The sequence below is a fragment of the Halichoeres trimaculatus genome, unplaced genomic scaffold (genome assembly GCF_033239565.1).
Source record: "Halichoeres trimaculatus isolate MK-OKI-2021-1 unplaced genomic scaffold, fHalTri1.1 fHalTri1_scaffold_13, whole genome shotgun sequence".
Classification (NCBI taxonomy): Eukaryota; Metazoa; Chordata; class Actinopteri; order Labriformes; family Labridae; genus Halichoeres; species Halichoeres trimaculatus.
In genome coordinates this window covers 12,649,824-12,675,767 of record NW_027437191.1, presented here as the reverse complement: position 1 = coordinate 12,675,767, position 25,944 = coordinate 12,649,824, and the positions used below count along the sequence as shown (strand labels likewise).

The 25,944-nt window shown below is 39.8% G+C and overlaps 2 protein-coding genes across 2 annotated transcripts in view; one reads left to right on the top strand and one right to left on the bottom strand.

The window, feature by feature from the left end:
• The window catches only part of atad2b (ATPase family AAA domain containing 2B), a 58,054-nt gene extending 42,638 nt beyond the window's left edge, over positions 1–15,416 (bottom strand). Inside the window, exons 1-19 of the mRNA XM_074684984.1 lie at positions 15,205–15,416; positions 13,040–13,206; positions 12,157–12,188; positions 11,912–12,047; positions 11,561–11,660; positions 11,329–11,458; positions 11,000–11,149; positions 10,793–10,868; positions 10,518–10,619; positions 9,032–9,143; positions 8,717–8,832; positions 8,332–8,506; positions 7,886–7,974; positions 6,929–7,088; positions 5,155–5,245; positions 4,199–4,510; positions 3,461–3,611; positions 1,888–2,074; positions 1,562–1,747 (exon numbers count right to left, since the gene is read on the bottom strand). Of these exons, the coding sequence (XP_074541085.1) occupies positions 1,562–1,747; positions 1,888–2,074; positions 3,461–3,611; positions 4,199–4,510; positions 5,155–5,245; positions 6,929–7,088; positions 7,886–7,974; positions 8,332–8,506; positions 8,717–8,832; positions 9,032–9,143; positions 10,518–10,619; positions 10,793–10,868; positions 11,000–11,149; positions 11,329–11,458; positions 11,561–11,660; positions 11,912–12,047; positions 12,157–12,188; positions 13,040–13,206; positions 15,205–15,303 (2,571 nt within the window). The 5' untranslated portion in view covers positions 15,304–15,416. The remainder of the gene's footprint in view (positions 1–1,561; positions 1,748–1,887; positions 2,075–3,460; positions 3,612–4,198; positions 4,511–5,154; positions 5,246–6,928; positions 7,089–7,885; positions 7,975–8,331; positions 8,507–8,716; positions 8,833–9,031; positions 9,144–10,517; positions 10,620–10,792; positions 10,869–10,999; positions 11,150–11,328; positions 11,459–11,560; positions 11,661–11,911; positions 12,048–12,156; positions 12,189–13,039; positions 13,207–15,204) is intronic.
• A 1,906-nt stretch (positions 15,417–17,322) lies between these two features.
• Positions 17,323–23,407, top strand: ubxn2a (UBX domain protein 2A). Its single transcript, XM_074685199.1, has 7 exons — positions 17,323–17,467; positions 17,846–17,908; positions 18,170–18,272; positions 18,659–18,768; positions 21,191–21,328; positions 21,650–21,811; positions 22,501–23,407. The coding sequence occupies exons 2-7, from the start codon at positions 17,865–17,867 to the stop codon at positions 22,682–22,684; spliced, it is 741 nt and encodes a 246-aa protein (XP_074541300.1). The 5' UTR covers positions 17,323–17,467; positions 17,846–17,864; the 3' UTR covers positions 22,685–23,407.
• The last annotated feature ends 2,537 nt before the right edge of the window (positions 23,408–25,944 follow it).

Here is a 25,944-nt window from a genome sequence, read left to right as displayed (position 1 = left end):
TGTACACACCATCCAGGGAAATAAATATATAAAAAACACTGGAATGGTTGTGAATATGTATCAATCATATTATAAGAAGTGACATTGCCAAGAACCAACATACTCAAAGTGTAAAACATTTGTTTGAGACTATTTTACAGAAACTGGTCACCAGGCTGGAACAAAAGTGTTAATCTTTTGTCTGCTGCCTGCAGTCTACTAGGCATTGCCAAAACAAACAAAACAAAGGCCCAGTGAATCTTACCAACTAAGTGACTTTAAAACTGGCAAAAGTAATTTTTTGTGAAATAGCTGTGAAAGAAACTGATTAACAAATGCAACGATGCAGCCCAACTGCTAAACAGAAGTGCCACTAGCCTAAATCAGGAACACAGCACCGACAGAAAGAAAGCCAGCATAGCCCGAGGACAGTCTTGATATTGTCATGTTGACTTCATGTTGTATTTAGCACACCATTGGTTCCATCAGGTGTGTTCCAGTTTCCAGGTTTTATTACTTTTTGTTGAATAGCTGATGCCAAGCTTGTTTAACACAAAATTAAATAAACAAATTAAGACAAAAAGAAGGTAATCTTACAATCCTACATGGTCAGTAAAGACCACCTTTAAAAACTCATTGCTTGTGGTTACCTCCAATTTCATTTATAAACCCTGAATAAAGAATGTAAAACAACACACATGGAGGAGTTAAGTGGATAGCCTTGGGGCAAATGAAGCAGAGCTCTCCTTATCAAAGAGGAGAGACAATGGCGTGCCAACAAAGAGAAGAAAGATGAGGCTTAAAACAATCTGTGTGGCAAATAGACCTACATAGGTTAAATAGAAGCTCAATGGCTTCAACAGCACTGTTGCCTTAGTCTTAATGAGTCCACTACAGAGAATGAATCCTCCTGAGAGTCTTTGTTTCCCTGGAGTGTGGCCAGTGTTAAAGTCTAGCCAAAACAGCAGCCACACACACACACACACAAACACAAACAGAGAAAAACACTTCCTGTCTGCACAGGGATACTGAGGTGAAGCCACGGGGCTTCCAACCCCTTTACCAAATCAGAGGACTTCCGTTGCTTAAATTGTGGAGGACCCACCTCTTTATTCTTATTTCTTTTTTGCCCTTCCAATTTTCTCAGTTTCCCCTTAAAACCACCCTTACTGCCAAACACACAGCAGGTGGTGTGACTCTGCTTTGGCTCTCAGAAAGAGGATAGGAGTAAAAAAAAAATAAGAAAATAAAAAAAGGTGGAGGAGCAGGACAAGGGATGCCCATGGAGAAAAGGTGGTTAGTGGGATAGATGGCAGGGAAATGGGGAATGGAACCAAAGCTGACAAAAACTCAGTGAGAGCTGACGACTTCGACTGTGAAACTCTGTATGTGTCTGCACTGTCTTTAAAGTATAAAAGACAGCAGAAACCCTTTAAAGCTTAAATACCAAAAAGACACAGGGTTAGCACTCATGTTTCTCGCATAATGGAATACAAAGCAACATAGATCCACAGAAACACTTGGGGCAGGCCTCCAGCTAAACCTGAAAATGTCAAATCAGGTGTGTGCACTGTGTTCTTACCTCATCTGACAGCTGTGAGTAGTGAGATTCAGCTGTAGCAAGAATAAGGACAGGGCTGAAGGAGGGCACATCCTGCAGCAAGGTGAAAAAGGTGCTCTTCACAGTGTCGCTCACTGTCTCCCACCACTCTGAGACGTGTGGCATAAACACCACACTGGGCACGCTGCGGCGGGCCTCACGAAAAACCTGCAGTCACATTTATATGAACAAGTGATGCAGTTGAAAATAAAACCATGTGTTTTTACTCATTCAGCTTTAATCGCCAGAAAAAAAAAAAAAACCTTCGTGGATCTGCTTTCATGTGACTATTTTGTTGTGTGGGTTACCTGAGCACAGGACTCCTCTGGCGTCTTTGCGCTGACGGAGTACAGAGTGGGCAAATCCAAGCGGTGCACTGGCAGCTTGTCCAGGTGGTGCAGCAAAGCAGGGGCCAAATGAGAGCTCTGTCCTGAGCCAGGGGCCCCAGCAAGCAATAGACGAGGCCGGTATGCTGTGGGCTGTTGGAGGGCAGATCTAAAAATAGAAAAAAGTTCATGATTAGCATAAACCATTAAGATGAGCCATAAAACTGTAGACACTTCATTGTCGTCAGTTCAGATGTGTTTACGTGCTCCATTTTACTGAGGGTGATTGATAAAAGCCAAAACTCTAAGAGAATAGCGACCAGAGACAACTGTAAGGACTGATGTTGCTGTCTTTCTAAAATTAGCAATTTAGGAAAAGAAACCCTTTGGAGTTTCCTCAATTAATGTAGGTTAATTGGTTGAATTAAGTTTGTTATAGTTGTGAAAAACCTCTGTCATTGTATTTTTCATACATACTTTAAACTTTTCTACATCTTAATGAAGCTCATGGGTTTTGTGTGAGCAGTACAGTCTACTTCCAGAGGTCTCTGTATTTCCCCTGCAAGTTGTGATGAAGTCTCCTCACTCATTTTACTCATATATTACTCTTTGGCATGTTCTTGAGAGTTTTACTCGTTTCAGTTGAAGCTCATGTTTGGATTCAAGGACTCTTTGACTGAGTGATCCTGGCACTGAAAGCACTGTGATAAAAGCAGAGCAGACGAGCATTAAAGTTTAATGCAGTTGGTCAGCCAAACAATACAGTTATCAATCCTCTTTCAGTGGAAGACTTTTTTCCTTTCCTAATCCAGACACACCACTGAAGCAGACTATGGTCTATGCTTTTCAAGCATATTGGAATAAGACTAGACTCAGCATGAAAACTCTTTTATAGATTGAGCCAGCTTTTCTCTTTCTTTATCTTTTAAAAGAAAGCACGGCTGTACTTTGTTTATCGGAACTGTCTAATTCTTGTCTATTTTTGTTTCTATGCCATTACACATTTCATTCACATTCACATCGTCTTGTTTTTTGTCTCCTATACTGAATTTAATGTGTTATCTTAATTGAGATAGTCTATTTAAAAAGAAGAAAAAGATTACTTCCAATTTTCTAACTGGCATTAGAGTAGGGCTGCACGATTATCGCAATCGCAAACGCAATCGCAATGTCAGCACATGCAATTCAGATTTTTCTCCATGATAACCAAGCAAGTCTGTAGACTCATCCTGACACAACTTTTTTTTATTAAATCGCAAGCACAATCGCAATCGCAATATTGTCCACCTAATCGCAAATCACACCTTTTCCCCAAATCGTGCAGCACTACATTAGAGCTACGTTAGTGCCTACTTTGACGACAATTTGAAACAGTAGAAACTTTCTGAAGACAAAAAAAATCACATCAAATACTGATTCTATCTGCAGTAAACACCAGTGCAGTGTTTGATGTGCACTCTGCATAAACTGAAAATTTTGGCATATTATCTTTAGAATGCTTTTGTCTTGACTGCTCTGAAACAGTGTGCATATAAGTAGCTTTTTATGAACTCACGAAGAGAAATGGAGGAAAGGTCTGTGCATTGCAGAGGATGAGGGCTGACTCTTTGGGGATGCAGTAGGCTGGACTTCATAGATGGAAGAGGAGCCTTCCTCATTGTCATTGTCGCTGTACAAGTCCTCTTCAAGCAGTTGATTGTCACCGACTAGAACAGAGACAAACACTTTAATACAGCCCCGGGTAAGAAGTGACCCAATGTTCTCAGAGTAACAGAGCATCAAAGTCAAATTCACTTAAAAGTTTGTTTCTGAAAAGTTTAATCCTCACAGCAGCCTTACCACTGACATTAATCCACAAAAAGTGTGAATAAAAAAAGACAGTCTCCTTATTGAGGGAGATTTTATGGACATTTTAAGGGATACAGCCCCCTTGGAACTCATGTCATTACTGGGTGCAAGACACACAACTCTTCAAAGCAATTTCCCACTGGTCAGGTACTGCACTGTGGCTAATCAGCTGTAAACTCATTTGTAGACTGCAGTGGGAGTAAAATTATTGAAGAGCTGGCAGCAAGATTTCTTCGTCAATCTCTGTGCCATCACCTGCTGCTATTGTGGGGGGTCCACAGACTATCTTCAGTGTTGGATGGCACAAAGCAATTTGATAATATGATTTGGGAAAGAAGATCAATTACTGCAGAATACCAACAAGGGAAGCACACTAACAATCAAGACAGGTGGCAAGGGATGAATGAGAGAAAAGCCATCTGACAGCAGGGTCCCAGAATCCTACCATGTGTGTTGTCCCTGTCAGCACACTGAGCGTGGGGGAAGACTCGAAGCAGAGCTTTCAGCACCAGTGAGAAAGAGTTGGCCAACAGGGGCCTGAGGGTGGGGGATAGGGCTCGGCCTGGTGGTGCCAAGGCCCTCTGGGAGGCTGGGACGATGGTCCTCATAGCCTTGCTGAAGTCGCCGGGCCCCAGGATGATGGTGGTGATATCTAGCTTCAGTTTGACACTGCTGCCGTAGATCTGGGGGTAGCGGCGGCGCAATGCCACCAAGGCTGCCTCTGTGCAAAGTGCTTTGATGTCAGCACCGCAGTAGCCTGTGAAAAAGCAACAAAGAGGCTTATATCCCATGTGATTTCCCATTTGATTCACTTTCAAAAGAAACACAAAAAGGTTAAAAAATTGAAAAAAAAAACACACCATGCTCTACATGTTTCACATGTACATGTAACACATGTATAGAGCTTTCGTCACTTATAAAACAGAGATGGCAAATCGTGTCAAGTCTTGTACATATCTGATTTATTCTCCCAACTTGCATCATAGTCTTTGACTTATAAGAATCATGTTACTCTACAGGTTGATATGAGAAAAAAAATCACTGGATAACCTACTGTAAGGTAGATGAGTTATACAGACATACAGTTAAAAAAGTGAGCTTGGAGTTGCATGGAGTGAATTTATGGGCTTTTGGCGTAAACTATATAAAGTGGACCTACTGAGTAATACATTTTGTTGACATGTTGAGTTGTGTTTTCTTTGTTTCCAGTTGTTTGTTGATGATTTTTGTCTTTTTTTACTGTTGTTTTCTCATTAGTGTTTTCTTGTTGTCTGTTGTTGTCAAATACATAATGAAATGATTTAAGTGTGTCATTTTCAAAAAATAGTATGTCAAATAATATTCAAAATAAACTTAGCAGAAACACACACAAAAACACCCACAAACATAAACCTCTCTTACCGACACATTTTTCTGCAAGTTCCTCTACAAATGGCTCAGCCAACTTGGGATTCCAGTCCCGTGTGTGAATCTGCAGGATGTGCTTTCTGGCCTGAATATAGAATCAAGACAGACAACATGAAAGAGACACAAGAGAAAAAGAGAAAAACTAAGTACATGGTTCAGGTGGCACAAGTCCTTAGTGGACTAACAGGATGTCAAACAGGTTCAACTGTCACACTGTCAGTTAGTGCCAGCAAACACACAGTAGTGTTTTTATCTGTCAGTTGGTGTAAAGAAGGAAACTAGATTTTAAAAAATGAGTGATACCAAAGATCACAACGTAGATTTAATTTCATCTTATGTGAATCGTCTTTACTTAATCTAGAACTGGCAACAGAAAGATCAAAAAGTGAAATCAAGTGTAAGAGTGACCTGATCTGAGGTGCTCGCTAATGCTTAAATGTATTGCATCGACTCCCTGGGACTCTGCTCTGTTGAGCAGACGTGAAGAACAAAGTGCCCTTTGTCAGGAATCAAAGGCAACAAGTTGCATTATCTTTCATCACAATTTCTACTTCTATTTCTAAAGACACAACTGAGCTACGGTCCTTTTGGTTTCAAGCAAAGGCAACACCAGGAGGAAGCTTGACTTAAATGTGAGGATGTTATTTGCAGAACAGAACTGTTGTCAGTCTTAACAGAGCTCAATACTAGTACACCGAGTTCAGCTGGCACAGGCCTGTCTATTAAACCTTAATTACCAGTAATCTCACTGTGTGGGCAAACTATGCCTGGCAACTGATTAAGCAGGATGAGTAGAAAATTACTCTGTTAGTTACCTACACTGATCTGACCATTGATAACATAGAGTTAAAAATATTGATTTAAGTTTACTAGAAAAAAAAGTCTCCCCTTAGAAAATATATATCAGTCATTAGAATTGCTAAATAATAAGACATTTCCAGCTGGGTCTGCATGTGGATTAGGGCTGAACAATTTATCGTTTTCAGATCGAAATCGCAATTTTAGACAATGCAATTTTGAGATCGCCAAAGCAGCAATTTTTTGCAGCGCTCCTGACTGACTCAGGATCTGTTGTGTCAAGTATTATACACATTCTGTTTTTCAAATTTGTAGACAATCTATATGTTAAAAGTGCTGGTAAGCAGGTGAACAACACAAAGCCTCTATTTAGGAGTAGAAGTTGATGAAAACAGATTATTTATCATCACTATTGATGATTAAAAAATCGTGAATTGCAATATCTGCCAGAAAAATTAGATCTTTTCCTAAAATCGTTCAGCCCTACATGTGAATATCCCAAAGCTTGATTTGAAGAAAATTGTGAATTGAATTGAAATCACAATATCTTCCAGAAAAATCGTAATTCAATCTTTTCTTAAAATTGTTCAGCCCTAATGTGGATACAGAATAGATGTAACTAGTTTTTGAACAGAACACTACTTTTTGTTATTTTACAGTCAGTCAAAACACTGCCTTTTCTTTCCGGTGGACTTTGGTATAATATTTAAAGATATGCACATCTGTCATCAACAGGAATATTGGGAATTGATCTTTAACTCATTTTTCCTGTGTATTACTCCAGGTTTCTTAGAGCAATTAATTTATGGAACGTACCATGTTGTACCATCCATGTAGACGTAATCTTTTGGTAAGCTTTCTTTTACTCTTACATAAAAAACCAAGGTTCCTCATGAAAGAAAATTATACAGGCTAACAAGTTTGTGTTCATGGTCATGCATCCAGTGCAGACATAATGGATGTTTCTCACCTTCTTGTCTGGCAGGTTAAACAGAAACTCTCGATCAAAACGTCCGGGCCTCCTGAGTGCTGGGTCAATAGAGTCAAGTCTGTTTGTAGCACCGATGACCACTATCTCCCCACGACTGTCCAAGCCATCCATCAAAGCCAGCAGAGTGGACACAATAGAACTGGACAGACGGAGGATGATGTAATATATGTCACTTGGTATTGAGTTGTTTCTCACAAAAAACACCAATAAAATCACAAACTATCCTGCTTCTTTTTTTGCAAGACAGCTTCATAAGAACTTAATCAAAAGTGAATTTTACAAACCACTTAAAATAACATACTTGCACATAGGTATACTGGCAAATTTTTGGAGCCCAAAAGGAATTTATGGGGGACCCAATCAATAAAACACAATCCATAGCATCCGTAGCATTATCCAAAAAATGGCAGAGAGAGTAGAACATACAGCACAAGCACGTGTTGGTGAATAAGCTTTGGCCCAGAACTGTAATCTCACATTTCACAGTTACAAAGATTCCAATATCTAGATGGCAGCCATTCACACCAGGATCAGCAGAAAGCTGGGTTTGCATAACAGGATATTTCCTCACCCTCGATATATATTGAAATACTCTCAATCAGACATGAAATTGAGCATATTTCCAGCCTCTATTGCTGTGGCTGCTCAAAGCCCAAAAAATATTTATATGAAGTGTGTGTCCCAATAAAGAAGCACATATATCTATCACACAAATGACTTAAAATGACTTAAATCACAGTTATTTTGAAAGGTTAATGCATCTGGACTCGTGTTTTTCTTTGTTTATCCAGTCTGCACTCATGTCTATTTGACAGCTCTCTCTGTCAAATATATGTCCTTTCTGTGAGAGAAACCCTTCCACTGCTCCTGTTTGCATGGTTTCATCCTCAAACTTCAAATTCAAGGGTTGGAGGGTCAAAACCACATTTCCCTTACCTGTGTATTTGGTCTTGCCTGCTGGAGCGTACAGGAGCCAAACCATCAATCTCATCGAAGAAAATGATAGATGGCCTCATCAGGTAAGCCTAAACCAAAACAAACACAAGACCAAATCTAAAACATAACATTCATTGGAAATAAAAATCTAAAATTCAGTTCTCTCACAGCAACATATCAAGAATTACATTGATATTTTATCTATATTTATGTAATTTGTGTCGTCTACTCTGGTTTGTTCCACTTACTTTATTTACCTTATGCGCATTTAGCCTGTTGTATCAAACTTATTGTACATATTTTTCTGCACTGATTCTTCACTTTCACTTTCTGTTTGCTGCAGCAACAACCCCCCCCCCCCCCCCCCCCCCCAGAGATCGATAAAGTCTTATCTTATCTTGTCCAAAAGTTGTCTATCATCTCTAAGAGCTGCTTCTGTGTATCACCTGGTCAAAGAGCAGGCGAAGCTGGCGTTCTGATTCCCCAACCCACTTGCTGAGGCAGTCGGCTCCTTTTCTCATGAAGAAAGAAACCTTTCTGTCTCCGTGGCTACACTCGTTAGCAAGTGCCCGAGCTACCAGAGTCTTTCCTGTCCCTGGAGGGCCGTAGAACAAACACCCCCTAAAAGACATAAAAGAGGTGATGAAGAAGAGAATGTGATAGAAGTTCATTAATTTTTCAGTTATTTGCATCCATGTAAAAACACCAACATAGGACTGAAACCATGAAAGAGGATATTATATCTTTTGATATAGCAAATACAGACAGTGCTGCTCAACACACAATCGAGGAGGTCACTTTTTTTTAATGACAATTGTTGGCTTTTCTCACCTGGGAGGTTGAATCTTAAACTTCTCAAAGATCTCAGGGTAAAGCAGAGGAAACACTACCATCTCCTTTAGTGACTGGATGTGATTACTGAGGCCACCAACACTATCAAACTTCACCTGTTGAGAAAACACAAACTTGCAGTGAAAAGTGGAGACTTTTACAAGCCCTAAAATATGAGGCTTTTTCATATCACTTCAAAAAAAATAAAAACAGTTTCGCAAAAAGCTCTTTCCAAGGTTGCCCACTTCCTGGTCATAATAAGCCTAAAATGATCCTACTGAACAGCTGTATGGTCTTTATTTGTGTAGTACTTACAGAGGAGTCAAGATTCATGGGGTCCACATCAGCCAGACTAGCACCCACTTTCACCCGATCACGCAGAACACCACTGGCCAGGTCTTCTGCAGTTAAATTCATGGGCAAACATCTGAAAAATTAGATTGGATGGTTATGAAATGCATATGCATGGTGTGAACACTAAAGCCCTGATTCCACCAAGCAGTCCAATTTAGATCGGTACGGTTTGGTCTGGGCCCAATAAACCTGATCCTGGTTGAGTTTTCACAGTCAACCGTGCCCCCCTGTGGTAGGCAGCATGTAAGCCAGATGCTGATAGCCACATCAGTAACAAATAGTGTGATGCTATAGCAGTGCAACAGTGTGCCCAGCTAGTAAATCCCACAAAGAAGAAAAACGTGGCATGGTAAACAAAGAGCAAGTATGGGAGACGTCCAGCAATTCGTCTCCTTTGTGATTTTCATGTGGCTCTTTGTTACAAAATGCAATCAACTTTGTTTCAGAGAAGGCCTTGTACTGCAAGGAGAAATACAGCTGCTTTCGCATGGTAAGTGATGATTATTTTGACCTATTGACAGTCTGCAGTGTTGTAGCTCCACCTTCTGGGATCGAATCAGTTTAGTATAGCTACGTTTCCACCAAGCAGACCGGTTAGGTTCGTCTCAGTACGGCGCGCATTTTGCGGCGTTTCCACTGACTTATCCCGGGACAGATACCCAAAAACCAAGACGAGCCAGCCTACTTTTTTGGGACCCTTCCGTATGGATGCCAGACTGAACCGATCTGCTCTCGGAAGGTGGAGCAACACACTGATTGGTCGAAAGAATCGTCACTAACCCCGACAGCGGGTGCATTTCTCCTGACAAAACACAAACTTCTCTGTAACAAAAGCTTGATTGCACTTTGTATCAAAGAGCTACATGCCAATCATAGATAGGACTAAATGCTGCATGTCTTCCATCTATGTTCTTTGTTTACTGTGTCACGTTTTTCTCCTTTGTTAGATTTAATAGCGGGGTAAGCTGCTACGGCGTCATGCTATTGCTTAACATATCCAGCTTTCGACATCTGGCTTACACGAAAGGACACAGTTTGCTGTGGAAACACAAACGGAATCAGGCTTAAGTGTACCAAACCATCCCAAACCGTACTGAACCAACCCAGACTGCTTGGTGGAAACGCGGGTTAAGGCACCCCAACAGCATAAACCAACCAAAAAAGGGGGACAGCTCTTCTCGGTTTTTTGGGAATCCTTACCAGAATTAGTCAATGGAAATGCCATAAAATGCATGTTGTGCAGAGACAAACTTAACTGAACAGCTCGGCAGAAAAGGTGCATAAGTGGCACAAAAGGGTAGCACAGGAGTTTTTACAACAGCCCTTCAACTGATGGTCATGACCATGCTTTTCTTCTGTTTCCCCCCAAAAAACATAGAAATTGGTAAGACTTTTGATGAGGGTTAAAAGAGGACAAATAGTAGAAGAAAAATAGCTTTGTTGTCACCTGTTCCTGGCCCGAGTCATACTCTTGCTTTTTCTCCGCTCAAACCGCTCCTCATCAGAGGATGAGGTGGTGTCACTGCTGTGAATGGCATGTTTCTTCACTCTAGAGGGATGTGACAATAAAGATTTAGTAAAAAAAAAAAAAACATTACAGATGTATCAGTCAATCAGGAGAGGCTGAACAAAGTGCTAAATCCTTTCTAAGACCACAGCGATGAATGAATCAGCCACAAAAAGAAAATGGTTAACATCAGATTTGAGTGTGATTTTTCCAACCTTATATGGCTTCTTCTTGCTGGGGATCTGTGGGTGTCAAACAGTGAGGGGTTGCTCTGTTTTCTGTTCACTGGCTCTGAAAAGCAAACACAACCTGAGTGTTTTCATGCACCAAGCCTACAAAATAATTTCAAGATAATCATTCAATGTATGGTGAATTTCCTCCACACAAGTGAGAAAATATAAAAGTGTGATTCTCAAACTTACCAATAGGTGGTGCTTCATATCTCTGCACAGTCTTTCTCTGCCTCAAGTTGTACGGCCTGTCGTTTTCCTCTCCTGTCTCTTCCACTTCATCTCCTTCATCATCTTCATCATCATCTTCTGCTTCCTCCTCCTCTTCCTCCCCATGAGAATCTGAAAAGCCACAATTGTGGTTTCTAAACTTCAGGCAGGAAAATAACCATCCTGGGCTTTTCATTTCACTCTCAGTTATTGGCTGAAGATGTTATGATTTGGAGACTTCAGTTCATGAAGTTTCAAAATAACTTTTTCTCCTCTGGTTTATAAGAAACACATCCATAGTAAAAACTTACCTTCAGTCCCTTCCTCTTCATCATCCTCCTGCTCACTTTTACTCATGGCTTTATGGTGTGCAGGCATGCTAAAAGTACTCCTACGCATTGATTTCCTGCGCTTCACCCGAGAATACATGTCCATGTTTTCCTGTAAAGAAAGGGTTTAAACACTTCCACTAGTACTCATTATAACAGTCTGGTGGTACTTTTTCTTGTTACTGCATGGTGACTTGGAGGAGACTACAGTTACCTCCTCAGTGTCTCCAGTCCACATGCGAAGTCGCTCCACCTCGCGGTTCTGCCTGATGCTGCTGATGTTGTCCATCTCCTGGAGGACAGCCTCAGCAGTGCTGCAAACACACACAGTTTGTGTCGGAGAAGAGACTGACAACCTCACTGAAAAACACCTGATGACCTGGAGAATCTATAGACCACATGAAGTTTTGTGGTTTATCACAAGCTTCTAGGTTATACATAGGTGGATCTATGTGTTGCAAACTGAATAGCAAATTGTCTAACAGTGTATTCCAACTCTCATATAATACTCATTACACATATTAACTGACACAAGATACCATATCAAGCTGCTAGGGTTGGCTACCTGTTGACCAGCTGGTCAAACAGCAGGCTCTGGTTGAGGTGTTCAAATTGGCTCTTCCTCACCCGGCAGCTCCTCTTCAGCTCCACATGACCGTTCATGTGGGAGTGATCTCCCCCTCCGCTCTGATTCATATGGGCTGCAGCATCAACAACAAATGCTGATTTAATCCTTTTATTCTATGTTATCCAAATGTGCTTTAACATGTGGTTTTAAAAGAAAGGACAAGTTGAAAACAGTTACATTACCATGTCCATTTTGCATTATGCGAGAGGACAACCTGAAAACACAATAGCACAGGGAAAATGTGTTATGTATGAACAATGTTTAAAAATCTGCTGAAATACTGTCAAAGTTTCTCTTTTTTCCTTAGCAGTTGGATCGTATGCATTTGACTCAACAGCATAAAAGCAGTAGAGACCAACTTATGACTTTTTCAATCTAGATCTCGGGACAGAAAATAAACAAACTGATAATGTTAAAGTGCTTGAAAAGTGAGAGCCAAAGATAGTAAAAGAACAATGAAATAAACCGCTCTGTCACAACATTATGCACCATCATTCTGGCTTTCACAGGATCATGATTAGTAGAGCTGAAACGATTCCTCGAATGATTCGAGGAACTCGATTACAAAAAATACTCGAGTAATTTTCTTAGCCTCGAGGAATCGTTTAATTCTAAAAAAGATCGAAGAGTGGTATTTCAAATAGAGCTGAGGCCATATTAAGAGAGTTTTCAGACCCCTCAAGCTACCTCTTATACAAAATAGCAACAAGCAACAAATCTAGCTTCTTTTCTGGAGTTTGGAGACTAATGGGCCATTCTATGAAACGGGTGCCATTTGGGTCCGCAACATTTGCTGCGATGTACAAGGCACAAAAATGTGTCAAAGTGTGTTTACAAATTTTGGAGCTACCAAAGCAAGTGCTCTTATTGACTTGCTGTATCAGAAAATTCTATTTCTTAAAGAGAAAAAATTTCATTTGAAAAATAACTGCTCTTTAACTAAACAAAAATGTATTTTATCCGATAACTCGATTAGTCAGTGGGATTTTCAGTAGAATACTCGAATAATAAAATATTCGATAGCTGCAGCCCTAATGATTAGAGAAACAAAGTCTGCCAGCTGACCTAGTGCGGTAGGTGGGAATGTCCCAGCTGACCCTCTGGCCCTTGGTCTGAGGGGAAGGGGAGGTATCGCTGGAGCTGGGCTCTGAGGCGGTCTGCCTGCGTGTCCTCTTGGAAGGAGGAGCCAACCTTGGACTGCTGGGACTACTCACATCACTACTGTGCTCCTTCTGTTCAACAAACAAACAAACATAACATAAATGTCAGAGAGAGAAAAGTGGAGTAAGTAACATAAAGTGTGAATGATAAAAGTGACCGTCTTCTACAAATACTCACATGAACAAATGCCCCTGTCAATCACTGCACAAAGCCCCAATATTAAGCAAATACTCATGCAAGACCAAACTGCTCCATTACTGAATCTAATCCATGAAAACAAATCACATCAAGGACACAAGACAGCAAGAGCCCCAAGGGGCAAAACCAGAATAGACTATTGTGATGGGACAAGACACCTTGTACCCAACTCCTCAATGAATTTCTAAACCACAACAGAGAACCCGGCAGACATATGCCCTTGATGCTCATGCCCTTCACAGCTTCACTTCCCTGCTGATATGCGAGTGTATCTCACTGTTGTCATAGGCAACTGTCTGCAATGCCTGCAGAGGGGTTTGTCTGACTGGCTAGATAGATGGCTGGGTACAGACAAACTGAGGAGTGCATGATGTACTAACAGCAGGTAATGCGGTCCTGTAGCCTGACAGGTATCTTGAAATCTGTCCTTGTTTAACTCAGCTTTTGTCAAAGAACACAGTTTTTGACAACAAGTTCTCAACACAGCTAACTGAGAAGAACTGATTAAAAGTAAAACATTTGAGCATAATGGGGATCTGATTTGTTAGCAGACACATACAAAATATATATTATGTGGTCTATCTTCATTTCAAATAAAGACAGCTCAATAAAATGCTTATAAAGGGAAACAATAGATGATTGTACAAAACAGAATTTTGTGTTTAACAGGGAGACACCTTAGCATAGAAACAGTCTCTCAGTGGGGCTGATATGGTGTGCTATCTGTGCCCAACTGAGGGCAGAAGTTAGAACAGTTTGTGTCAGAGTCACAAGGGTCTGCAGGATGGGATGGTTATATGTCAAAATAGGAATCTGAGTAAACTACATCAGAGGCAAGGATTTCATCCCAAAGTATTTTATTTAAGAAATAACGTTGTGAAATACAATTAGATAGCCTCGCCATGCAACTCATGGGACTGGACATAGGCCAGGAATCACTTGAAATCGGCCGAGTATGAACTTTATTTTAACAGCCCATTTAAACCGAAGAATGTGCTAATGAGTGCACATAAATCATGCGATCGGTTATGTATAATCTATGTTTGAAATACTACAATAGCTGTGAATGGTAAGGAAACACAGAAGATCTTGCCTTGCACAGTCGTAATGTTTACATTTTGAGACAAAGGCTGTCAGACTGCTTGTAGGTCAGTCGATCACTGCATGAACTCGAGAGCTAACAATATAAAGCACATTTCCTGATAGCGGCAAATGAAACTGTCCATCGGTGTTTGGATGCGTTTTTAAACATGTTGCGTGAACAGGCTGTCCAGGGGTCTTGAGGCAGTTTAAGCAGAAAGTTCACCAAGTTCAGACTTGCTAAATACGGGACCGTAGCCAGCCAACTGTTTTGAACCCGGTACTCCCTTCCCCCCACTGTCAGCTAGCTGTCGAGCTAGCTTTAACCTACAAATGCTAGCTCAACTAAAGCTTTACCTCTTTACATTTTAGCCAACAATGACGCTGAAACGTTCAAAATGATAACACAATGACGAGCGATTAGCAGCATGTCAAACTCCCCAGTGTCTTTAATGTGAAGGCTAGTATATGGAGACAATGATGAAACAAGTCAGCCGGGTAAAATTGCCAAACACAAAGGGAACTCAACTTGAAGCTAGCCAGGAGCTAACACCGCTAGCTTTCAAATTGACAGCTCAACAATGTGTTCAATACCAACGACACACGTGTAAACCGCGGCATTCAAGTCTTTAATTGTGTGTCTACGTGACTGAGCGGGTGTCAGGTTTATTACTGCTCGCACTTTGTTATGAATAAAACATTGTGTTGAGCACCTTGAGGCCAATGCTACAGCTACCTAGCCAACTAGCAGAGCCAGCTAGCTCACCGGCAAAGAAAGGAAACCGGCTTACATGTTCTTCAGAGTTTCGCTCGTTTCTCGACGAAGACCGAGTCCGAGAGGAGATGTAGGGACCGGTCCCCTGTCGTGAGCTTTTCCTTGTATTCACCATAGCTGTTCCTTGTGTCTACCCTCACTGAATGTCCCTAACCGGCTCCAAACACTGCCTCAGAGAGCGCAGCATCGAGGCGCCATTTCTCTCTCCCTCTCTCTCTCTCTCTCTCTCTCTCTTTCTGGACCTGGATCTGGATCTGGATCTGTTTGGCAGGTGCAATTATTTCTGCTGACTGGATAACTTGTGCTCATGAACTAGTTGCCAAGTTATTATATCTGTATTACCCAAATACAGGTAAGACCCAAATACTTATTAAAACAAACTGTGTTGTGTTTCTCTGGGTTTTCATGGAGAGGAATTTACAGAAAGGATATTGACAGTTATCTCTGGGGATATAAAATCCCACAGAGTTAAACAGGGTCACCCATCTAAGTTACGTTAAAGTACAGCAAGTCCCTGTAGTAATATTAAAGGGGTTAAGTCTGAAAAACTATATTTATAGACTCAAGTACACAGTGTACTCTTCTGAGGAATACAATGTTCCAGTGAACTTTTTTCAGTTTTGTTTTTTAAGGGAGGAGAAAAGTACTGAAATGTAATATGGTGAGTGGGAGCTCAGAATCTTGCAAGAAAACTGTCTTTTCTCCCATTTTTCCACTATGATTTTCAAATTACACATTAAGAAGTAAGTTGTGTCTACTTTCTAAAAAAAAAAAAAAGAAAGAAATTGACTGAAGGTTCAAAAGCAGAACAAGCTTAGTTTAAGGTCTGTGTAAAGCAGCAATAAATTTGTGTTGTGAGTCTGTCACAGAACAGACACGTGTCTTTGACCACAGAGCCAAATTTTAAAGATATAAAAAGAATTTTAGTAAATAAATTAAGGTCTTAAAATCATGGTAATACAAGCACTTCTCTCTGGTGTCAACAGTTAGAGTTAAGTTTACAATTTAATCAAAAATGGTCAAAAGATTTTTTACTTATTTTAAGATTACACGTTTATGACTTATTTAATGAGTTTAGACGAAAATGGCTGAATTTGCTTACCATTGACTTTAAATCAATAAATCAATAGCCAGGAACCAATGATACTGAACAAATTCAAAAACATCTGTCAATGAACTATTGTCCCCTTACTTTGCTCTGTGTAGCAGATCTGATACACTGATAACACTTTTAAATGCAATTCGAAAAGCAGTGTCAGTCAAAACTCTCAAAACATTTTGTATGAAAATGTTTACCATGAAATAAATCTGAGAAATTAAAAAAAAAAAAAAAGAATGAGTATAGACCTTGATATTTTGAAGAACCCCTGTGGGACCCTCAGACCCTAGTTTGGGAAACACTCCGGAAACAAAAACCTGTGTGCGCTTGGATGTGTGTTGCTATACTATTTCTGGCTTGAGTGCAAGGAGCCACTGTGCTAACCATCTGTTTTACATTTTGGGCTCAGTGTCCTCAATGCATAAAAAAAGCCAAAGCAGTCTTTTTTAAGACAACATATATGTCTTGAAGAAACACTTTGATATTTGGGATTAAAAAGGTATTACAAAATCTCCACGTTCATAGCAGATATAGGGTTATGATTGACTTCACCAGCATTTAAGAGCTTTTTTTTACTCACGTGGATGTAAATGAGGAAATTGTAATAAAATTAACGACAGACATGCACATCAATATATATAAAAAAAAAATACTGCATGATACAATGACAGATTACACAGGTTAATGTGTTATCTAAAACAGCGTTTAAAGCTAGATTTTTTTCTCTCAATAGTTGGAAGGTGATGCAATATCTTAATAATATGTAACATATCACATTAAAAGTGATTGATCTGGAGTGGTACCATTGGTAGGTTACATATATTTTTGATATTGTGATTATTTTATGAACATTTGATAATTAGAATGATAATCTCTTTTTTGTTATGATTGTTGTCGTTTTCGTAATTTTTATCGTAATGATAGTATAATAGTTGTTATTTAATTTTCTTTGATGGCATCGATAGATATAGATAGAGAGAGACAGGGATGGACAGAAACAGAGAGGCAGAATGTTGTTCTCAGTCACTTTGCTGAGCTCAGCAGTATTGTTTTGCGACAGCAGGAGGAGATCTACGGCAGCTCTCTCTGTCGTCACGGATATTGCTCAGCAGAAGAGACGCTACACGAAACTTGTGGCTGCAGATGTGTGGCCTGGGATTATCCGACCAAACACGGACTGGTAAATCAGTATTTGACCTTAACCTTAATACGAGCATGCAAACGTGCATCTGTTGAGTGTCTATGTGTCTTTTACCCAAGTCAAAGCTCATACACAGGTCCTCTGTCTTTGGCTCTGTAAGCGTCCATGCTTTTTCTGACGCCCACTTACATAATTGACGATAACGCTGTAGGCTGTGTGGTTGTTTATCGATAAGGTTAAATGGCTTAAAAAAACATGTTTGGACTAATGTTGAGCCGTCTCATTTCTACAAAACTGAAATTATTTGTAAACGTGGATACTATAAATAGAACTGCTCTAGTTTAATGGTCAATAGAGGTTTCCTTTTATACTGATTAAACAAACATCTCTCCTTTCACTTGCCTGTGATGCTCACAGATGGAAAACACAAAGCGTCATGAAAGAGTTTGACACTGTGGGCGGTGAGCAAGATGAAAATTGGTAAGAAAACAGAAGTTGCTTGTTGAATAGTAATTAATTCGTTTTTCTCTCTTAATTTTAATGAAATATTTACACACTATGGTACACCTGACCCCATAGACATGTTTATTGAAGACACAGTACCAACACAAGTTATTTTGAGATTGAGAAAACCCACTCTTTAGGGTTGAGAGGTCAATAGTTTCTGTTTCTGCAGGCTGAATTAGATCAGATAAATAATGACAAAATGGCACTGTTGTCTGTTTTTTATTGGTTTTTCAGTGAGGAAAATGGAGAAGAGGTTCCAATGAGGCGTAGTTTCTCGGTAGAGGACCTCCTCGATGAGGTGGAGAAGATCTGTTACGATGCCTCAGGGACATCAAAGGTCAAGAACCAAGTCAACCCTCTTTATATATGAGCCCTCACCTCTGCGAATGCTTGAAGTGTGAATTTATCCCCAGACATACCTTAAGAATACTTACAGTTTTAAATGTTTAATTGTAATTACCATAGACATTGTAGTGTTGACTTAAAGCAATAAAGTTTCGTGAATAGTTATTAAAATATCTATTTTAGAACAAGGTTTACAGTGGTGTATTAAAAATTACGTTTATGTATTGGTTTGATAAACAGCTCATAAATCATTATCTGTGTTAGTGGGATGGTACCTTTGTACTGGCATTTAAGATATTCTCTGACACTCATTATATTTGTACACTTTTTGTGGCCTTCATGCACTCATCCAAGCTCATTTTGCGGCTTTGATTCCAGGTGGAGATGGTGGTGAGGTTATGGAAAGATGGCTTCACAGTAAATGATGAGGAGTTTCGCAGCTACTCCATACCAGAGAATCAAGATTTCTTGGATTCTATCAAAAGAGGGTGAGTGCAACTGTCATAAAAAGCAAAAACTAATGGGGGGCTTAATATTGTCAGCTCAGATAGAATTGGTTTTAGTTACCTTAAATTGCTCTGACAAGCACAGACATTGCTGCTTTCATATACATCCCACTTTAGCCAGAAACACCTTATCAGTGTCTCTCCCATCGGTAAAAAAATGGAAGAATGTGCTTTTTACACTGTCAGATATCGCAAAACAATTTCTCCTGGTAATCACAACCAAATGACAAAGCAGTGGTTTTATTAAAACTACAATACTTCACCTCAAGGTTTATTCTGTCAACTTCAGGTTTTATTACAAATGTGACTCTATCTATGATGCAACACAGTTACGTGTTTCTCACTGGTACTATTTCTGAAGGTAATAACAAAAAGGTAATAAAAATCATTGTAAGTCCCTGTTGCAGTGAGATACAGTGTGCACATGGCGTAGGTCCAGTGAACTTCAAACTTGTAAACTAACCCACATTGGGAAAAAGGCTTTTGGGTAGTCTGCACCCTCAGCTTGGAATCAGTTGCAGAACAACTCAAAGCTGAAAGAGCTGGTGTCCTACAATGTTTTTAAATCTAAAATGAAACATATGGAGGCAGGTTCTATAAGATGTCAGTGTTTTAGCTCGGTTGTTTGAACAATTGATTCCCAGAATGGGATTTTAATCCATAATCTTGTGTTTTGTTGACTGTGCTTAGTTTCTTTTTGTGTTTCTTGTCTGTAATTTTGTGTTTTTGCTGCTGCCTGTCTTGGCCTGGTCTCCCTTCAAAAAGAAGATTTTAATCTCAATGGGACCAACTTGGTACAATAAAGGTTAAATTGAAAAAAACAAAACAATACAAAAAAAAACACGAGACTGCTTTCTCCTAGTTAGGTCTTAATCTTTCCTCTAATTTAATTTTATGATAACAAACATTGGGGTTTGGGGGTCTGCAATCTTAACTGTCACCGGCGCACTTTTTCCTCATCTCACTTGGATAAAAGTCATTCTCGAGCCACAAAATCTACTTTCACAAGACAACAAAGACAACACAGTGTATAAAAAAATTTAATACATAGTTAATGTGTATATAATAATCATCTAAACAACAAGTTTTTTTTAATTTATGAAATTGTAAGATTACAAAAACAAAAAGAAACCTGCGTTTGATAGCTAATGTTGCTCAGCTCATCATTTTTTGTCCCTTGCTAATGTCTTGCCACATATCAAACATGTATATTAAGCTGGCACATTGGCAGTTGAATAAATCCATCCACACAAAATTCAAATCTCTATTTTCTCTCAGGTTTGTCTTTTAGTTATATTACCAGGGGTGTAAAACTTGAGGTTAATCATCAGCGTAAACTAAGTTGGTGGTCTGTTTGTGTTGTAGGAGATGAAGTAAAGAGGGGGCAGGCTTATTTGGAAGATGTGATGCATATTTAATTAAGCAAAATTTTAAATCTCGATTTTATTTAGTTTCAATGTCGTTAATCATCAGGACTCTGTACGAAAAATGAAAATTCCTTATTTCAACAATATTTTTTGTAAAGCAACAGGGAACCACTGCAAAGGAGTCAAAGTGGCTCCAGAGCCGCCGGTTGCAGACCCCTGGCCTAGAGCGTAAACTGAAATGAACCAGTTTCACTATTTTGGAAACAAATGGATGATCAAAAAAAGAATGCATACACCTTTCTTTACAGACACGTAAACCAACTTCTTATTGATTGCATTGCTTTTGCATTCACTTATCTAATGGCCAAGCCATGCAATTAATTACAGGCTTTCATTTATTTAATTCAAATAAAAAGTGTAGCGTAACCCTGCAAAAATGTTTGCAAAACTTGACACAACTTTTATACTGTGCTCCATGGGCCTCACTATCTATCTATACGGGAGCACAATACTAATTTTTGGATTCTATTTACTTTATTAACCCCAGGGGGGAAATGTGATTATTGTTTCTGAATGTCTATATTAGAAATGAATGTACCTAAAATTAAAAAGGGAATCAAATATGCTTTTTTTATTTATGTATTTGCCAAAAAGACTTTCAAAGAGGCAAAACCAACTTGTAGTATACCAGAGACTTTGAGTTCTTTACAATGAAATAAAAAGTGTGCTAAGAATATCAGTGTTTTAGATATAAAGGTAAAGGGACTGTGTTTATACAACTAAAACTCAAATCCTCTGACCACTCATATCTGGGATGAGGCTTTGTTGGTGTATCACCAGTGACCCATATGAAATAGGAATGTGACTTAATGTCTTTTTGGTTCGATCTGAAGACCACCTTGGGGCTAAATGCTCAGTTCAGCTGTCTACCTATAGACTTCAACTAAAGATAGGTCAGACATAATGCTCTTACTGCTCATTTGTTATATTGATTGATCCAACTATAGACATTATGCCTGACCTTTCACTCGTTCCAGGGAGCTCCCTTCAGAGTGGGAGAGCAGAGCAGAGGAGGAGGAGCTGGAGATCAGTGTGGAGGACCTGACGGAGGAGAATTATGTTCCCAAGAAAAAGGCCTTTCACCCCTTTAGTGGTCGAGGATACCGGCTTGGCAGGTAACAGAACATTACTGATTTGACAAGACTACACATTAAATGTTATAAAATGTTTGAGCATTTGGACTCTGCAATACTACTGTGAGCCACTAGGTGTCCTTCTAAATCCAGATATTTGAAAACAAACACATGTAACCAAGCAGACTGTCTGCCTGATGAGCTAAAACCTCAGCATCTTCTCAACATCCTAAATGATTTTTTTATTTCTTCAGAAATACTCCACAAAAGCACTCTGGGTCTATACAGTAATAAGGGAGAGGAATACAAGTTGCATATGCTCATGTGGTTTTAATCTTATTATTTATCTCTGTCCATTCCTAGCGTTGCACCCAGAGTTGTGGCCAGGTCACCATCTGTGCATGAGGACGGAGAATCTCCTCCTATTCCCTTGGTAACACTAGACCACGCCCTTCCTGTCACCTCCCTACAGATCTGGTTGGCCGATGGCAGGAGACTGGTGCAGAGGTTTAACCTATCCCATCGGTGTGTATCCAAGCGTAAAGACCTTAAACATAACCTTATAAAAAAACACTGAGTGGTAGCTTAAGATACAATGATTAGTCTATGTAAGGGAAATTTTCACACTTTCCTCTGCTGCTGTGCTGTCTTTGCATCCCATAATCTCAAGCATCTCAGCACAGAAGTCGTTTAAGGGATGATGAAAAAGACTTTTGTTTGTTCTAGCTCAGGAGGTGGTGAAGGGGGGGTTGTTTGACAATTACGTAATGCTTTGTTTTAGTCAGCTGGAGTCTGAAGGCATGGTGCATGTTATATCTCTTGCCACAGTGCATGGGGCTGCAGAAAACATAATCTGAGATGTAGGAATGGAGTGGATCTATAAAATCCCCAGAGAGGGATTGCGTAACTTGGATGCAGCATTTATATAACAGAGTTAGAGGGATAGAGAGGGCTGAACCCCCCTAACCCTCAGCTAGTGTGTGAGGAGCAGGGCAGCCATAGGATCGCTTGTATGTGCTGGGTGCTGATTAATAATAGATTATGTTACTAGTATAGTGCTCCAGAGAGAAATCATGTGTCACAGGAGAGAGTGTATTTGCAGTGCTTTGCCCCTGAAAGAAACTACAGTATTTCTTAATCTGCACTTTATTATCGTATGTTTTTTAATCTGCTGCCACAGTATTTCTATAATTCTGTCTGTAATTCTTCTCCAGGATCACTGACGTCCAAGATTTCGTTGCACGCTCCCAGAGGAGTTGCCCACCTTTCATACTGACGACATCACTTCCCTTCAGAGAGCTTAACAACAAAGAATTAAGTCTTGAGGAAGCTGATTTGGCCAACGCCGTCATTGTCCAGAGACCTCTGAACACACAGGCTCCGTTTGGACACTCCTGACTAAAAAGGCCTTGTAATTCATGCCTCACACCACTTACACCTTCACTGTCCCCTCATCATGACCAAGATTGCAGTCGGAGGCCTTTTTAATCTTATTAATCCTTTGTTTGTCCTCCGGTTTGCACTGCACTTCATGGTTTTTATTTTTATCTTAAGTTTTAATCTCTGTGTGGTATTCTCTGTGGTCTGATTGAGTCAGGTTGACATCTCCACAATAGCAGCTGCTGCCACTAAGGCACTGTTGTCAGTGCTTCCCCTGTCCCCCTTTTTGAAGAACAGTATTTACCTGCCAACACACCTTCCTCGAACCCCAAGCTCCAGACAAAACCTGTCAAAGAAAAGCGATTTTGTTGCTCCTGCCGATGGTGAAGTATGCGTCCATCTGGTATCTCCCGCATGTTAACCATCCCTCATACACACACACACACCAGCACTAATACCAACTCAATATAAAGTCTTCCCAAACATCTATTTCTAGTGTTCTGCACTATATACAGTACCATAATTATCTCTGTTTACAGTTATTTAGAGAAAACACATTTTCTTTGCACGTTCTTGTGATTTTAAAAGAGGATAGTTTGCTGCTTGTTATTTATGTTGGCCTTATCCATACAGGTTTAGCCATTGTTTGCCTTTTTTTGCAGATTTTGTGAATGTTTGCCTTAATTCAGAATGTAATATTTAATTTGAATGCATCTTTTCAGGACATATCACAAATCAAAGAACAATAAAAAAATCCTCCTCGAATTTATGCATGTAACTTCTTTTTCAATTTGAATTTGAATGGTCTACTGCTTTGAGAATTTATATCAGCCCTGCTCAAGTGTGAACATTTCTTACTGGGAAATCCACTGGCTTTTACTTATGATGTCACTGTAGTTATGTCTTGACGATAAGCTGCACCTTATTTCCCATTGTAATTACACATCTGTGCAGTCACCACAGATTTATTTAGGATTTGGATTAAGGAACTGAAGACACAAGGTCCGAAAAGACGTCAGAATTGGAGCACTGATGCCTTCACATGTCCCCACTGAGACACGTGGTACAGGGTTAGGTAAAGTTGAATTCTTGCTGTCTTGTTTTGTTCACGAATCAGACATCAGGGGTTTCTTGGGATATGTAAGGACACACATGCTTTTACATGAGCATGTGTTGGCTTCTCCTTCTCCAAGCTTTTGGCTTGGCCTGAGGAAGGAGGCGAACACCATTATCCATCTTCAATATTTAAAGCAGTGGGAGGGAGGGGAGAGCAGAACAGGAGAGGAAATGTATTTTCTCAAGCTGAGGGAGAGGAGATGACAGCCTCGAAGCGGTCAAGGTCAGGGGAAGAAATTTCTATAGTTCAAAGACTTACCTGTCTTAGAGGCCATGCTGCACGTTTAAGGACTTTTACATGAACGTGCAGCTGTCTCTAACACTTGGTTGGCAGAGGGGTCTGGCTAAAGAGTAAAAGAGGGCACATTTCCTTTGTGCTACATATTTAATAAGGCTAAGCATGCAGGGAATTACGTTCCCTTTAACTCCCACATTTCCTTCCCGAGTGGCCCTTTTACTCACTCAGCAGCCAACCTTTCATTTTGTGCATTCCTCTTCACGCTTTATCGGAAACATACCTATTCTAATGCAGGTCATATGCTTGACCCTAGCAGCATTGGTCCCCTTTTCATTGTCAGTAATGTGGTTTTGGTAGAGAGGTTTGCATGCTTGGAATTTATGGAGAGGTCTTAGTTCATCAGCCAAGGTCTCCACGACATGTTTTCTGTCATGCTCTGAGGACAGGCTTACTGTGGAGAGTAAACATCTTCCACTGAGGGATGAAAGGATTTAGAGTAGGAAAGTAAAAGGAGCTCAATGCATCAAAGTTAGAGGTCTGTAAAAGTGACACTAGGCACAGTAACTCATTCTTGAACCGGGCGGAAGCTTACTTTTTTGCTGAAATGCAAACTCAAGGAGAACTACTTAAAGACATCAAAACGTCAGTGTTATTCCATGATCTGAAAGATACAAACATGATCATCAAAAACATTTTGATTGTTCAGTTAGTTTGTTACAAATGTTCCATCAACAGTCACTTTAAACCACAGAAAGTAACCTTCTCACTTTTGGGTCATACTTAAAAGTTAACATTGAAGTATTGGTATTTTGAGGCAAAGTATTAGAATATGTAGTCACTGCACAAACAAGTTGCTTGCACGTTCCAACCAACACAATACCTTTGAAGGTCTTATTGCTTTGTGCTGCAACATTTAATCCCTTTTGAAGTTGAATGATAGTCCAGGGGATAGCATAATTTAATTAAATAAAGTTTTATTCAAGGTGAAAAAAGCAAACAGCTTCCAACAGAACTGTTAAACTATAGATTGTCTATGATAATGTACAGTAGTAGTAGATCGACTACTTCAGATCTCATTGAATCATGGAGTTTACAAATCTGTTATTCCTCAAAGGTCAGCACAGATGACCTGATCTGATCTGAAAACATCACTGAAAACTATGAATCAAACACATATGCTGCAATGTTTTATCATTTAGGCTACAGATTTTTACGGGAGCTCAACCAAATCCTGCCCAAAGGCCAAATTCATCAGCCCCTGCTGCTTTGAAATTTCACAAGGCTTCTCAGAAAACTGTGTCCACTGAATCCTTCATTTTCAACAAACACCCTGTGCTAACAGATACCGTCAAATTACAACCGCAACACTATGAAAGCAGTAGTGTGGAGGATGATAAGAATGGTTAGTCCTGCTGCTGCTGATGATGATGATGATGTAGTATGGGAAATATGTTGGTGAGTGCTTAAGGGCTTAATTATCAATTTTTTTTGTCACATACACACATTTTCCTGCACCATAAACAAGAGCTGCACAGGTAATTCCTCATGTCTGCAATGAAACCAAACTGCATTTTATACATTCCATCCATAAGGCAGCATGGCGTGGGAAATAATTAGCTTAGCTCGAGTAGCACACCTCACGGTACAAGCGTGACAACGCTGACAGATTTATAGCCAAGTTGATGTGCCACTTTTGTGCGTCACCATGTGAGCGTCACACCAAAACTGAGAATAGCGGCAAAGCAAAGAAAAAACAGTATGAAATGTTTTCCTCAAATGAACAGGGGAAGACTAATGTTAAACTATTCATCGTTTTTGTTTGTGTGTCGCTTTGATGTGAAATCATATTGTTTCTCTAGTCCTTTAGATTAGGATTTCATCAAAAAAGCGCATTGCTGGCGTCAAACTATCCCCTGCCTTAATC

What these genes read in the sequence shown, in the direction of transcription:
- ubxn2a (XM_074685199.1), top strand. Translation starts at nt 17,865, where the DNA reads ATGAAAGAGTTTGACACTGTGGGCGGTGAGCAAGATGAAAATTG. An exon ending in ATGCCTCAGGGACATCAAAG is followed by an intron (nt 18,273 to 18,658) that starts GTCAAGAACCAA and finishes CTTTGATTCCAG; the next exon opens with GTGGAGATGGTGGTGAGGTT. An exon ending in AGGTTTAACCTATCCCATCG is followed by an intron (nt 21,812 to 22,500) that starts GTGTGTATCCAA and finishes ATTCTTCTCCAG; the next exon opens with GATCACTGACGTCCAAGATT.